This window comes from Pipistrellus hanaki (assembly GCF_964339955.1).
Source record: "Pipistrellus hanaki genome assembly, chromosome: 9".
NCBI classification, from domain to species: domain Eukaryota; kingdom Metazoa; phylum Chordata; class Mammalia; order Chiroptera; family Vespertilionidae; genus Pipistrellus; species Pipistrellus hanaki.
Genome location: NC_140511.1, coordinates 56,243,912 through 56,257,855, shown reverse-complemented (window position 1 = coordinate 56,257,855; position 13,944 = coordinate 56,243,912). Strand labels below are relative to the sequence as shown.

Below are 13,944 nucleotides of genomic sequence, written 5' to 3'. Positions count from 1 at the left end.
TATAATGACTAGCTGGGACCCACTACTCAGCTTTGTTCAATACTAACATTCTCCCATAATTCCTTCAATATTAAAAAGAAATAGTTCAGATATATGGCACTGAACCCCCTTCATAGCCTTCCCTGACCTTATTTCTGTCCTTCCCCAAAGGTAACCACTTAATGAATTTAGCGGTTATTTCTTACCTCTACTATGTGTGTATGTATGTTTTTAGAATTCATATAAATGGTATATTGTAGGAATCATTCTGCCACTATTTTTCTGCAATGTTGCTTTTGATGGACACATATGTGATTTGTTTTATCTGCTATATTTTATTGTATGCATCTACCAAATTTATCTATCTTCTATTGATGGACATTAAGGTTGCTTCTAATTTTTCACCTCTACAAATCACTGTTGTGAAAGATTGTGGGAGAGATTGTCAAAATAAATGCCTAGAAAAACTGTCGTCGTAGGGATGTTACATGTACTCTTACCTTGATGGTATCAAATTGTTTCTAAAGTTGTACCAATTAAGACTACCAGCAGCAGAGTATAAAAGCTACATTTGCCTACATTATTGCCAGCACGTGGCACTGTTAAATTTTATTGTGTTTTCTCCCCTCCCTATCATAGTGATAAGAAACAGTGTCTTCTTGTTTTAATTTTCTTTTCCCTGAGTTACTAGTGATTTTGAATAACTTTTCATTGAAGTTTGTTGTATTTTCAGCTTTCCTACAGTCAGGAAGCTTTCATAAAACTGAAACAAGAACACTTATGTAATAAGCAGCTTAAATTTAAAAAAAAAAAAAAAAAGGTTTTATAACCAAATTCTAACTTTTGGAGCTAAATGTGTAATATGGAAGAATTATGGGTGCTCATTTAAGCGAACGACCAATGAGATATAAAACAAAGGAAGGTAGAGGTGACCAGTCCTTGACCACTGTAGGATTTGAGGAGATGGAGACAATAGAGTGAATTCCAGACAAATATATTTTGAATATGCTAACTATTGAAGAACATTCTCTTTTATTTATACTTTACCTTTATTGGTAATATTACTCTTTAGTCAGATGGGAAATGAAAATATCATATTTTCTTTTGGTTATATTTGCAACTTAGTAAATACTAGTTATCGTTAAAGAAAAGTTTTATGAATTCTTCTGAGGTACTCAAAATAAGAAGTGCATAATATGAAACATACATATTAACTGGCAGAAATTAGATGTAAATATGTTTACTTTTAAATTACTTCTTTAAAAGAAATCTTATCCTTAGCAACAGCATGGATGGACATGGAGAATATTATGCTAATGAAATAAGTAAGTCAGAGAAAGATAAATATCATTGATTGCACTTATATGTGGAATTTAATGAACAAAATAAACAAATAAAACAGAAAAAGACTCATAGATATAGAGAGCAGTCTGACAGCTGTCAGATGGGAGGCAGGTTGGTAAAAGAGATGAAGGGATTAAGAAAAAAATACATAGACAGTAGTGTAGTGATTGTCAGAAGAAAAGGAGGGTGGGGAGAGGTAGAAGAGAGTAAAGGGGGGATAAATGGTGACAGAAGGAGACTTGATTCTGGGTGGTGAACACACAATGCAATGTACAGATGATGTATTATAGAATTGTACACTTAAAACCTGTATAACTTCCTTAACCCGTCACCCCAATAAAATAAAAAAATTTAAAAATTACTTTTTTAATGAAATGATATGCCATCTAAAATTTATTTAGATAGTAAGCTCTAAGGACATCTTATTTTAGCATCTATTATACTATTATACTCCTTCAAATAGAGTGGGCACATAAAAGTGGTTGTAGAATGAATGAATATTGTATGCTTCAGAATAAATAAGACACTTTACCCCCTTTTTCTCTCTCACCTGCTTTAACTGAAAATGGCTTTTCCAATAAAAATATTGTTTGTTTCCAGTGTGTTTCGGTACTCTGGGGGCCCGTAGAGAACAGGACCTGCAATGGTAGAGTTCAAAAGTATCTGATGAAGTACAAGATATTTAATATCATGGTACATTAATCTACTACATCAAATACAAGCTCCAATTGCTTACAATAGCAAAATGCTTACGATCAAACACCTTGGGGCACAAAAATAAAATGCCATGTATTTCACATAATTAATTCTTATGAGACAACCCATAATACTTACCCTCTTGTGACAATTCTTCTCAAAATATATATCAAAGTAACCAGCAATTGCCTGTTTTTAAAAATAAACAAACAAATTACATGACATAATTTACTATTCAGTCTTTTAAAACATGGCAAATAAAAAAAAAAAAAACTATTTCAAAGACCAGATACCTCTTAAACTTATTGCAGGTCACCATTTTTTCTGGAAAAGATTTTATAAGCAAAAACAAAGTAATATAATTTGGCTCTTTTCCCACCGAAACAACACAATAATAAGGGTAACAAGGCTAATCAAATAATCAATACACTTTATTAGAGAAATGATCATGGTAGACTACTGAAAGGGGAGAGACTATAAGAAGAGAGAGGCTCAGCAGCCCTTTGTGGGTCCAGACTCTCCCGCTGAAATGCTGCCATGGGAGGTAAAGCATCCTGGACCCTGCGGTTCTAGTCAGGCCTCCAGACAACTGCAGCAGCTCAAGAGACCCAGGAGAGACCAGCAGAAAAACTAGTAGATAATCCAGTCCAGACTGCAGAATCATAAGCCAATAAATCTAAATGATTGTGACTTCAAAGCATTAAATTTTGGGGTAGTGTGTTACACAGCAATAAAGAACTAAAACATACTCTTTTATATAAAGATAGCTCATTAAATTTCTTCTGATATTATACACCCAATTTTAAAGCAAACCACTATGAATATTTTTGCAATGAGATTATGGAATATTTAAAAGTTACTTTTCTTCTTCTGAAAATAAAATAAAAATCAGTAATAGTACTCAAATAAAACCTATGTTTAAGCAAATAGCCAAAAGAGAAACTCAAAAGTAACTCTAAGTGTTACTATGATAGTACAAAAAGGTCTCTAAAAGAAATTAACATATTCAGATGAATATAGAATTTTCATTTATTTTGTTTAAACTTTAAATACCATTCCTTTTTCTTTCACTACTGGGACTAGGCTGACTTAATCTATTTTTAAAATTGGCATTAAATAAAGCTCCTAAAGTGTTAAAAATAGGACACTGCTGCTTTTGTTGAGAACGTGAAGTTTCATTGATCTGTAGGTTAATATGGATTGAATCCAAACCAAATTCAATATTTAACCTTCGGGTTCATTATACTTTAGATACCAAGAGAAAAATCGAAATGCTATTTATAGTTCTGTCAAATAGGATTACAAAGCAACGTAGTGTTCAGCTACAGATTATTACAGAAAACCGTGTAGCTAACGAGAACATTTCTAAAATAATACCTTTTTTCCCCCAGCTGATTTCCTGATACCTCTCCAATGACTAATTTAACTGTTTTCTTAAATTTATTTCTAATATGTCTATCTTGTTCACCACTATATCCTTCGTGGCCAGAGCAGTACACAATTCATATTTGCTGACTGAATGTGCTATGATATACAATTTTATTATAGTACTTATCTATATTTTAGTTTGCCCTATCAGACTGTAAGTTATTTATAAGCAAAGCCTATGAGCAATTTATATTTTTATGACCTTTACCCAGCACAAATCTGTTATATAGCAGGTTCTTAATAAATTTTAAATTTTTTTTAGTCTTCAGTTTCTTAAATTAACTAACCTTAATTAAATAGTGCACTTGACAAAATTATTGAATAACTACACTTAGAATGGAACTAATAATTTTCAACTCTGAAAAAATGGAGAGTGCAGATCAAATATGGGGAAGAGAGAGAGCAGAGGACCCCCTAATTCTATGTATAAAGCTGCACAAGTTTCAGCCTAACCCCTGAGCTACACAGCTCAGGTGAGATCCAAATCAACATAACAGAGGCTGAAAAAAATTGAACTAAAACTTCAATCACTGGCACAAGTCCTAGGATTAAACCCTGAATAAATGTGTGTGTGTGGGGCGGGGGGGGGGGGGGGGGCGCGAAGCCAAATCAAGTGGCAAAGACTTAGAGAACTGAATCAAGATTTGGAAAAACCTGTGCGAATCTCAGACTAATTCCTTAAGTGCATATGTGCAGGAGAGACCCAAAGCAATATAACATATGCTTAGAGAATGACTAAGATTTGAACCACTCTCTGCACAGACACTATTGACAAAACTTGGATTTTGACTTGAAATGGTCTAACTGCCTGCTAATTCCAAACATGAGCATTATCCGGACAATTATAACATTACAAGAATTCACACCACAAAGCATGCACATCTAAAAGAAAACACAGTGAAATTAATCAGAAGATAGAAATTCTCATAAAAAAAAGAAAAAGAAAATATCCTATAAAATAAAAGACTAATAGGCAAATTGTCCCCTCAAGAGTTCGGCCGACCAGCAGTTCGACCACTTTCTATGACATGTGCTGACCACCAGGGGGTAGCACGCAATGAAGGAAGGCTCTGGCCAGCAGCCAGCCGGCAGCTGGGGGAAGGAAAGTGTCGGCCAGCAGCCAGAAGGCTCTGATTGGCTCTGATCGCTGGACCCTATGGACCTTACCCATGCACAAATTTTGTGAACCAGATCTCTAATGAAAAAAAGAAATATAAGGAATATTGAGAACTGAAAAATAATGGAAACAAAACAAAACAAATAATTTTTTAAAAAATCAGTGAGTATTAAGATAGATTAATCTAAATTATTTAATTTTAAAAACCAAGGGAAAAAGATTGAAATAGAATGCAGAGAGTTGCAGGGAGCTATAAAGCTAACTTATATGTAATTGGTAGTCATGATGGAAAAGATAAAGCTATTGAAGCAGAAAAAAAAAAAAAGACCTTTTATATTTCTATTGTATATCCAGCAAAAATATCTTTCAGGAATAAAGGTAAAATAAAGACATTTTTAAGTAAAGGAAACAAAAAAAATTCATTGCCAATGGACTTTTTAGAAGAAATTTTAAAGGAAGTTCTTCGAGCTGATGAGCTATAATACAATACTAGAAGGAAAACATAAAATATCAAATATAATACAAGAACAATAGGAGTAATAAATAATTAGGTTTTATAAAGGATCACTTTTTCCCTTCAGAATACTTATAACTGTTTAAGACAAAATTACAACATCATCTGGTGGGGTTATCAATTTGCACATAAAATCATAAAGATCAGTGTAGTAGGTAGAAGGGTAGGAGGGAGGAAATCCCACCAACATATGTTTAAAAAATATAAGTGTTTATAAAATCTGGAACTGAAGAAGGCTTTTTAAATGCTACACATGGGCAGACTTAATATAAGGGAAATTTAAAACTTTAATATCAAAATTGAAAGGCAACAAATCTGAGAATATTTGTAATATATATAAAAGTGTTCTTTGTACAATAAACTAAATTATTAAGAAAACAATATGTCAAAAGAAATTAAGACAAAGAACATTTCTAAAAGAAAAATCAACTGATCAATAAGCATGTGAAAAAAGATGTTTGACCTACTTAGAGAAAAATGAGTAAATTAAAATAATCAAAACTTTTTAAAAAATAAAAATATTCACAGTTTAGTGGGAAACATGGCACTCATTGTGGGAAAATAAAATGAAATAACCTTCTTAAGGGAACTTAGCAATACATATTAAAAGACAAAACATTTGATCAATAAAAACAAAAGAAAACATTTGCATTAGAAAGAAGTCATACATGAAATAGTACAAATAATATAATTCCATTTATATAGAATATTCAAAAATAGCAAAACAATGGTACTGTAAGTCAGTATTATAGTTACCCTTATATAAGGATAGAAACTGAAAGGGGTTATCTAGTGGGCTCCTATTCTTAAGTTGAGTTGAGTACATGGTGAATATTTACTTCGGGCAAATTTATCTGACTACACTTACGATTTGTGCGTGTTTTCTGTCTTCTAAGTGCATGTTATATATTCAATTAAAATGTTTACATAATGTATATACTCAATGACTCAGGAATTCTAAAAAAGTATTCTATGGAAATTATTAAGTATGACTGCAAAGATTTAGCCATAGGATGTCAATTTTAGCTCAAATTTCCAACAATAAGTGACCAATTAATAAATCATAAAATCTCCAATATAATGAAATGTCATTTGACCATCAAAAGTAATCCTATAAATATTTATTGATTTGGAAAAAGTCACAATATATTATTTTATAGTTTCCTTGGAAATGCATTATATCTTCAGCTCCTCATGCAGAGTTTACTTTCCTAATGATGTTTGGTTAAGGGTAATGTTAAGATCAGTTCTTCAGCACATATTAAGCAGAAACATGAGGAACATTAGGAAGAAATTCACCAGAGATTAAAAATTATGTGCAGCCCTGGCCGGTGTGGCACAGTTAGTTGGAGCCTTGCCCCATAAGGTCATACGTTTGATTCCAGGTCAGGACACATACTTAGGGTATGCATTCCATCCTGGTTGGGTGCATAAGGGAGACAACCAATCAATGTGTCTTTTCACATTGATGTTTATCTCTCTCTCTCTCTCTTTCTCTCTCTCTCCCCCCCCCTTCCTCCCTCTCTGGAATCAATTAAAATAAATAAATAAATAGATAAATAGATAGATAGGTATGTGCACTTAATCTACTTGTTGATTAGCATTCACATAACTGAGAAAGTGAAAGACTCTTACTCTGAAAATCCAAAGAAAATTTCTGGTTTAAAAAATTGGTAATTACCCTCAAACACAAGCAAGACCTAGAATGCCACTCAAAGAAAACATAATTTAAAAATCTTTTTTTCTTTTTGCTTAATAATTAAAATACAAGTTAGAAAAGAGAAAAATAAACCTTAATCTTGAAACAATTATATAAACCAATTGACCTATGACTAGTGTTTTTATTTCTGCAAAGCCATTATAACCAAATAATATCAGTTGATTTGGAAACAAAACTATTTTGCTTCAGAATATGAATATGCCACCTTTTTTCACTTATAGTTTCACTATCTTATTATCATCATGCCATCACATTAACAGGGTATCTCTAGATCTTTTAAATGTTAATTTCAATAAATTTATCCTTTCTCTGTGGACGCCATTCAATTATAAGAAGAAAAAAAACAAGCATAGGAAATTGAAAATGAAGTCTAGTAGACAATGGTAATAAATAACTGCAGCACAGCTTGACATGTGCTTAGAAAAGATCAGATATGTTGGGAGACCTGACCACAGAATAAATTCCTCTTTGTTCCACATATATATCTTGTCAGGGGCAAAAGGAACAGCTGAGGGGAAAAATAAACATTAAAATCAAATATCTGTAAGAGCTGAGCTAATTTCCAAAGGCAAGGTTACAATTAAATAAATAAAGTTACACTGAATTACGCAACAGCCCTTAGATTGAGAGAAAAGAACAATACTGATGATGATGGGGGGGGGGGGAAACAAAAAACAGAATGAAAGGAAAACACATGCATACAGTAAATTTTTGGAACAGTTTGATCATATTTATAATTTGTTGAAAATCCTCCATAATTACTTTGAAGTACATAGAAAAATAAGACATGTAACTTTATTGTGCATCTTAAATATTCCTAACCATCAGAATAGTTTCAGAATGATCTGTTCATCTCTTTGTGCATTGCACAAAAAGAAAAAAAAATTCACAGCATTTGTAAATTAAATCATTAAAAAATCTGTTTTAAGCCACAATTTGCTTGTTTATCCAACACTTATAAAGGTAGATGCAGCTTATTTGAAGAACAATGCTCATTTTAAGAACAATGATTTGAAATAAAAATGAATTACTTTCTCATGTATTTTGGAGTGATGAGTATTTCTTTAAAGAGACCGTAGTGTGTGTGTGTGTGTGTGTGTGTGTGTGTGTGTGTGTGAAATAAGATCAGACTAGACCTTATGAAAAAGAAGGAAATTAAAAATTATCATTATCACTATCACCTGCAGGGAGTAATTTATCATTTCTGTTCTTCATTGGTATCATGTTCCAACAGCGTGTGGTTACAGCAGATACAATTAGGCAGCTGTCCACAGAAGTAGGAGGATAATGTGCTTTTGATGGAGTTTATCCAAGCATGGAGACAGAGTGCTTGTAATCCATGCAGCAGAATCACTATAACAAAAATACAATTCATTTTTTGTGGAAGTATTTCAGAATCTTAAAATGGAATTCAAAAGCCAACTGCTAGGTCTAAAGCATGTAAAGAAAGAGTAAGAAGATAATGCATAAAAATGATTATTTTAGCTTACATCACTGTATATGAACCAACCAGACAAAACTATAAACAAAAGACATACAAGCTACTGCAAAAAAAGCATAAACTCTGCTAGTGATAAATGGCATTAAAACTAAGAAAGCATAATCAACAAACATGAAAATTGCATATCAGGATTTTCTCCCAATATTAATTATACCTTAAATTATGGACTCTTTCTTCTTCAATTAATTTTCTATTTTATCCCAAGAGAAAATTTGCATCTTTTCTTTCTTTCATAATTCCTCTAGGGAACGGTATACATTAAGTGCCGTATACTACTTCTCAAGGGATATTGCCAAATTGAGTAGTTTAGAAACAGACCTAGCAATACGGTCTGCAGCAAAACAGACAATAGGTCTAACATTTCCTAAAGGTACTTTCTTTTTTCCAATTCTTGCCTCATTTTCCCACAAGTACTAGTTCTTCCTGTGAATACACAGATATGCATATACCAGACATCTGAAAACATAGGTACTTTAGGATTTTTCGAAAACCTGGATGGCAATATTTACGATGGTTTGTACCAGAGCATTAAGTCAAAGAAAATCTGAACTGGGAAGATTACCTCTTTATAGGTCATACTAGGGAAAGTGCCTGAATCAAAGAGGAAAATACCTGGTCAAACTCATTTATTATCACAACCTAATAATTCTAATTGACAGTCTCTGAGATAAGTCTGGGGAGAACTCCCCTGTCATCTCTAATCAAGAGTCTACTCTTATTGATTATTTGATAAACAAACCATTTTTATGCTATTGCTATGCTTGAGATAAGTATTTCAGTCCTGGTTGAGTGTGATTATTTCTCTCCTAAATATTTTGACCCTTGACATTGCTGATTTCAAGGATAACCCTATACCTATCTACAATTAAAGTATGATTATAATGTAGCTTAAGAATTTCAACATTCCACTCATTATATTTTAGAACAATTTGATATTCTAGTCCTTTTTTAATATAACTCAAAATCAACGTTAATGAATTTTTTAAAGTGCAGATTCAAAGGGGCTGTAAGCTTGGCTTTCAAAAGGAGATTAAGCACAATTAGCACAATTTTAAAACATAAAAAGGCCATCAAGAGTGTTAATGTTGCTAAGAGTGTAAAGGAAACAAAGATCACAGGCCACTGAAGATATAGGGAAGCTGTTGTTAATTTAGATAAAGAAAAAGCAATTAGCCAGTGACAGCATTTTGGAGGCAGTGATATATGAACAAGCAAAGATGCTGCATGCTGACCTAAAAGACATCCCTGGAATGAGGCCACAAGGTGGTTTGATAAATTTTAGAAAAGTGATTATTTATAGATTGAACAGTACATAAAAATAGCTGATATCCACCTCATGTGCCCCTAAATGTTCACTAAATAAAATGGAGGGTATGATCGTCTGCACTATTTAAACCATTATTTCTTTCATAGACTCTTCTTTTTTTAAGTGTAAGTAGTTAATTTAGTTTAAGTTATAATTAGTACATGATGCTATTCCATTGGATTTGCTCTTTATTTTAATTTTTAAAAGTCATTTGTACTTTTCAATTAGAGTTGACATACATTATTATATTAGTTTCAGGTATGCACCCTGGTGCTTAGACACTATATAACTTACTAAGTGATCTGCTGATAAATCTTGTACCCATCTGACTCCTTACATAGTTATTAAATATTAGAGGCCCAGTGCACAAATTCGTGCACACTTAAAAGAAATTAGAAGGAATATTTTTGTGTTGCTATTCACCCTTTCTCTAAAATAGAAGTCTCAACCAAATTCACAATCGACAATAACAGATCGTAACACACATGTGCGATTGGTGTCAGCAAGACCTTTATATGTATCGTGCATGCACGAGTCAACTTAGCCTTTTATACATAGAGAATAAACTTGCTTAATTGGACCTGCTTTCTGATTTAGCTAAACTTTTTCCAGCCCATTGAGGCACCCCAACTTCTCTTTCAGGTAATTGTCAGCAACACAGCAGTAAATATCAACATGAAGCATATTATTGTAGATCACGCAGGGAGAACAAAGGATAAAATATTTAATACAGCAGTGTTGACTATATGCTGTGAGAAAACCTGAAGTCATTTTCAAGGTCCACCATTTATTTCTTTTTCAGTCGGATCAAGTTTCTAAATTTTCTAAATCTACTTTTCAGCTAATGAAAAGAAAATAGGAATCCACTAAGTCTCTTATCTACCTACTTCAGGATCAAATGAGATGAGGCACAGGAAAACACTTCACAGACATCTGGTTAAAGTGTGAAATGTTTGCACCTGGCTATAAAGCAAGTTGTGTTTCTGGGCTGAAGAAACTGCAAGGAGTCTAGTCATCATGAGGAAGAAGAAGCCAGACATTGCTACATGACATCATTACCCAGTGCCCACAGCAACTGTTTCCAGGCTGGGCTGGGCTGTGGGCAACATTTTGCACCACGAGGGTCCTGGCAGCATTGGCTTCAATTTGTTGTGTTGTTACTCCAGGGTTGTGGTGGGGTCTATGTCCCACTTGGGGGAAGCCGAGTTTTGCTTTCTGGATGCCAGGTCCATGGTGCTGTTTCTCTGTAAATGTCCAGTGTGCATAACAGCAGCTGCTGTGTTGAGCGTCTGCCCCCTGGTGGTCAGTATCATAGCAACCCATTGGATGGTCAGACACTTAGCATATTAGCCTTTTATATATACAGATTATTGACTATATTCCCCATGTTGTACTTTATATCCCCATGACTATTCTATAACAACCAATTCTTCTATATTTTAAATCCAAAGTGTGTTTATTAGGATGGTTCCCCATTTGTCAGGGTGCTTTTAATGCTGCTTCCTTCTGAAGGAGCATCCTGTTAGCCTTGCTTTTCCTTCTGTAGGCTGAGAGAGGACAGTGGAGCTACCAACACATAACTACCATTTTGTGCATGGCTAAAGGAGGTGATTTTATAGCATCCTGGTCACTGCACACCCATAAAGTAGGAACTGAGGCTCTACACCAGGAGCTTTTTCTTGTGTTTCCCTTCTCTTCTAGAGATGAATGAAGGAGATCCTTAGCAAGATGTCTAGAGGAAGCTGTCACTGCAGGAAAGGCCAATTTGTACTTCTTAATCCCTTCACCTTTTTTATCTATCCCTTAACCCCCTTCCCATCTGGCAACTTTCAAAATGTTTGTATTTATGAGTATGTTTCCATTCCGCTTGTTCGTTTATTTTTTTATATTCAATTGTTTATAGATATGTATTTACTGCCATGTTGTGTGTGTGTGTGTGTGTATGTGTGTATATATATATATATTTTTTTTATATATATATATATTTTTTAATTGATTTCATAGAGGAAGGGAAAAGGGGAGATAGAAACATCAATGATGAAAGAAAATCACTGATTGGCTGCCTCCTGCTTACCCCACACTGGGGATCAAGCCCATGTGCCCTGATGGGGAATAGAACTGTGACCTCCTGGTTCATAGGTCATTGCTCAACCACTGGGTCATGCTGGCAGGGCATTGATTTGTTAAATATCACAAATATGCAAAAATACACAGATATTTCTTTTGGCCACTGTGACAATCATTGAATATTTCAAATAATATTTTATTGAAATACACAAGTATAAAAGTGAGCAAATCGCTAAGATACAGTTCAGTAAACTTTTACAAAATGAACACTCAACTACTACCCAGATCAAGATACAGACCACTCTTAATACCCCAGAGCTTGCATTATCCCCCTCCAATAATTAAATCCTCCCACAAAATGTAACCATTATTCTATTTATCACCATGTATTAATTTAGCTTACTTTGAAAATTTAAATATAGAAACTCTTCAGTATGCCTTTTTGCCTTTTTAATGAACATTCTGTTCATGAACTTCATTTATGTTGTGCAGTTCATCATTTTCACTGATGTACACTACTATATAAATATACTATTATTTATCCATCCAATCTACTAATGATGAATATTTTGCTTGTTTCCAGTCTGGAACTACAATGAAGAATGCTGCAATGAACATCCTTATTCCTGTGTTTTAGTGAACAAATGAATACATTTCTACTGTTTAAAGACTTAAGTGGGATGGTTAAGCCATAGGGTAAACATGTGTTCAGCTTTGGTAGCTACAGCAGGTAGCTGAGTTGTATAGAAATGACTTATCTCAATGGAATTCCTTTGCCTCATCATTCTTATACATTTCTTAGAATACTTTCACTAGTATGATTGTTAAAAAAAAAATCCAACTATTAAAAATTTCAAACATAGACACAAGTATAGAAACTCTAAGTACCTATATTCAACAGTATTTGGTACACTTACTTCATCTGTTCTTCCTCTGCCTCCTGCCTATGCCCATATTTGCTGAGCCATTTTGAAGCAATGCCTGACATCATGTCATTTCTCCCCTGTATACTTCAGTTTATGGATATAAACTGCAAAGTATGGATATTTTCTTATATAACTACAATGCTTCTATCACATGGAATCACATTATTAACTCTTTGGTTTATCTAATATTCATAAGGTGAATTTTAATATGTCTCCCCATTAATGCCTTGTGAATAGAACTGTCTGCTTGGCTTGTTACTATATTCCCAATGCCTTGCAGCTCTTAGCACATAATATCACTGAAAAAAAACTTTTGATTCCTAGAAATAAGAGATTTAAGTATTCCACCGCCAACCTAGCCTAAATAGTCTGAAAGAAAAAAAAAAGTTCAGAGCCATGCTCTAGATCACATGGTTATTCATACAAGGAGAAACCTAAAACTGGTTATAGAGGTAGAATCAAATCATTAAAAATGCTCTCCCCCGCCGAAACCGGTGTGGCTCAGTGCATAGAGCATCGGCCTGCAGACTGAAGGGTCCCGGGTTCGATTCCAGTCAAGGGCATGTACCTTAGTTGTGGGCACATCCCCAGTAGGAGGTGTGCAGGAGGCAGCTGATCAATGGTTCTCTCTCATCGATGTTTCTCTCTCTCTCTCCCTTCCTCTCTGAAAAAAAAAAATAAAAAAATAAAATGTTTGTTTTTTTTTTAAATGCTCTCCCCTTTCAAGACATAAAATTTACTTAATGGAGCCTACTGAAATATATACCAGATGTCCCACTAAAATCTATGATGCAAGTTCAAGACAAGTCTTACTATTTCTAAGCAGCACAGATGTGATTTAATAATTAGTTTCTTTAGCTGATTAGCTTTCCAAGGTTAAGATTAGGTCAATGTACACCCCAAAGTACTAACAACTGACTTAATACTCAAGAATGAATTTGGAATTAGTAGGTTTCTATTGACAGAGATTTTCTAAAAGCCTTGAAAGAAGTCTTAAAGAAAACAATTGCAAAGAAATAGGCTCATTTTGATTTTTTCTTAAGCCATTAGAAAATTTTAAAGCTTAATTAAAAAGTAAAATGAAAACAAAGAGTAAGGAATCACTAAAAATTTGAATTTTAAACATTTAAAAGTTTCTTTTAATAACATCTACGTTAGCCTTAGAAAACAGTAACTCAAAAACCTGGTTTTACTCCATCCAAAGATAAATTTATCTTTTGAGTACTTATCAAGTATATGATAAAAAGAAGAAGAAGAAGAAGAAGAAGAAGAAGAAGAAGAAGAAGAAGAAGAAGAAGAAGAAGAAGACGACGACGACAAAGTAAGAATTGGGAGGTAACATACTA

General features: G+C 33.6%; 1 protein-coding gene across 2 annotated transcripts in view; it reads right to left on the bottom strand.

Moving 5' to 3' along the window:
* PRMT3 (protein arginine methyltransferase 3) overlaps positions 1-13,944 on the bottom strand; it is a 78,370-nt gene that overhangs the window by 7,303 nt on the left and 57,123 nt on the right. For both annotated transcript variants that reach the window (XM_084894739.1, XM_084894738.1), the window contains exons 14-15: positions 2,158-2,208; positions 1,874-1,961 (exon numbers count right to left, since the gene is read on the bottom strand). In XM_084894739.1, coding sequence (XP_084750865.1) covers positions 1,874-1,961; positions 2,158-2,208 — 139 coding nt within the window. The remainder of the gene's footprint in view (positions 1-1,873; positions 1,962-2,157; positions 2,209-13,944) is intronic.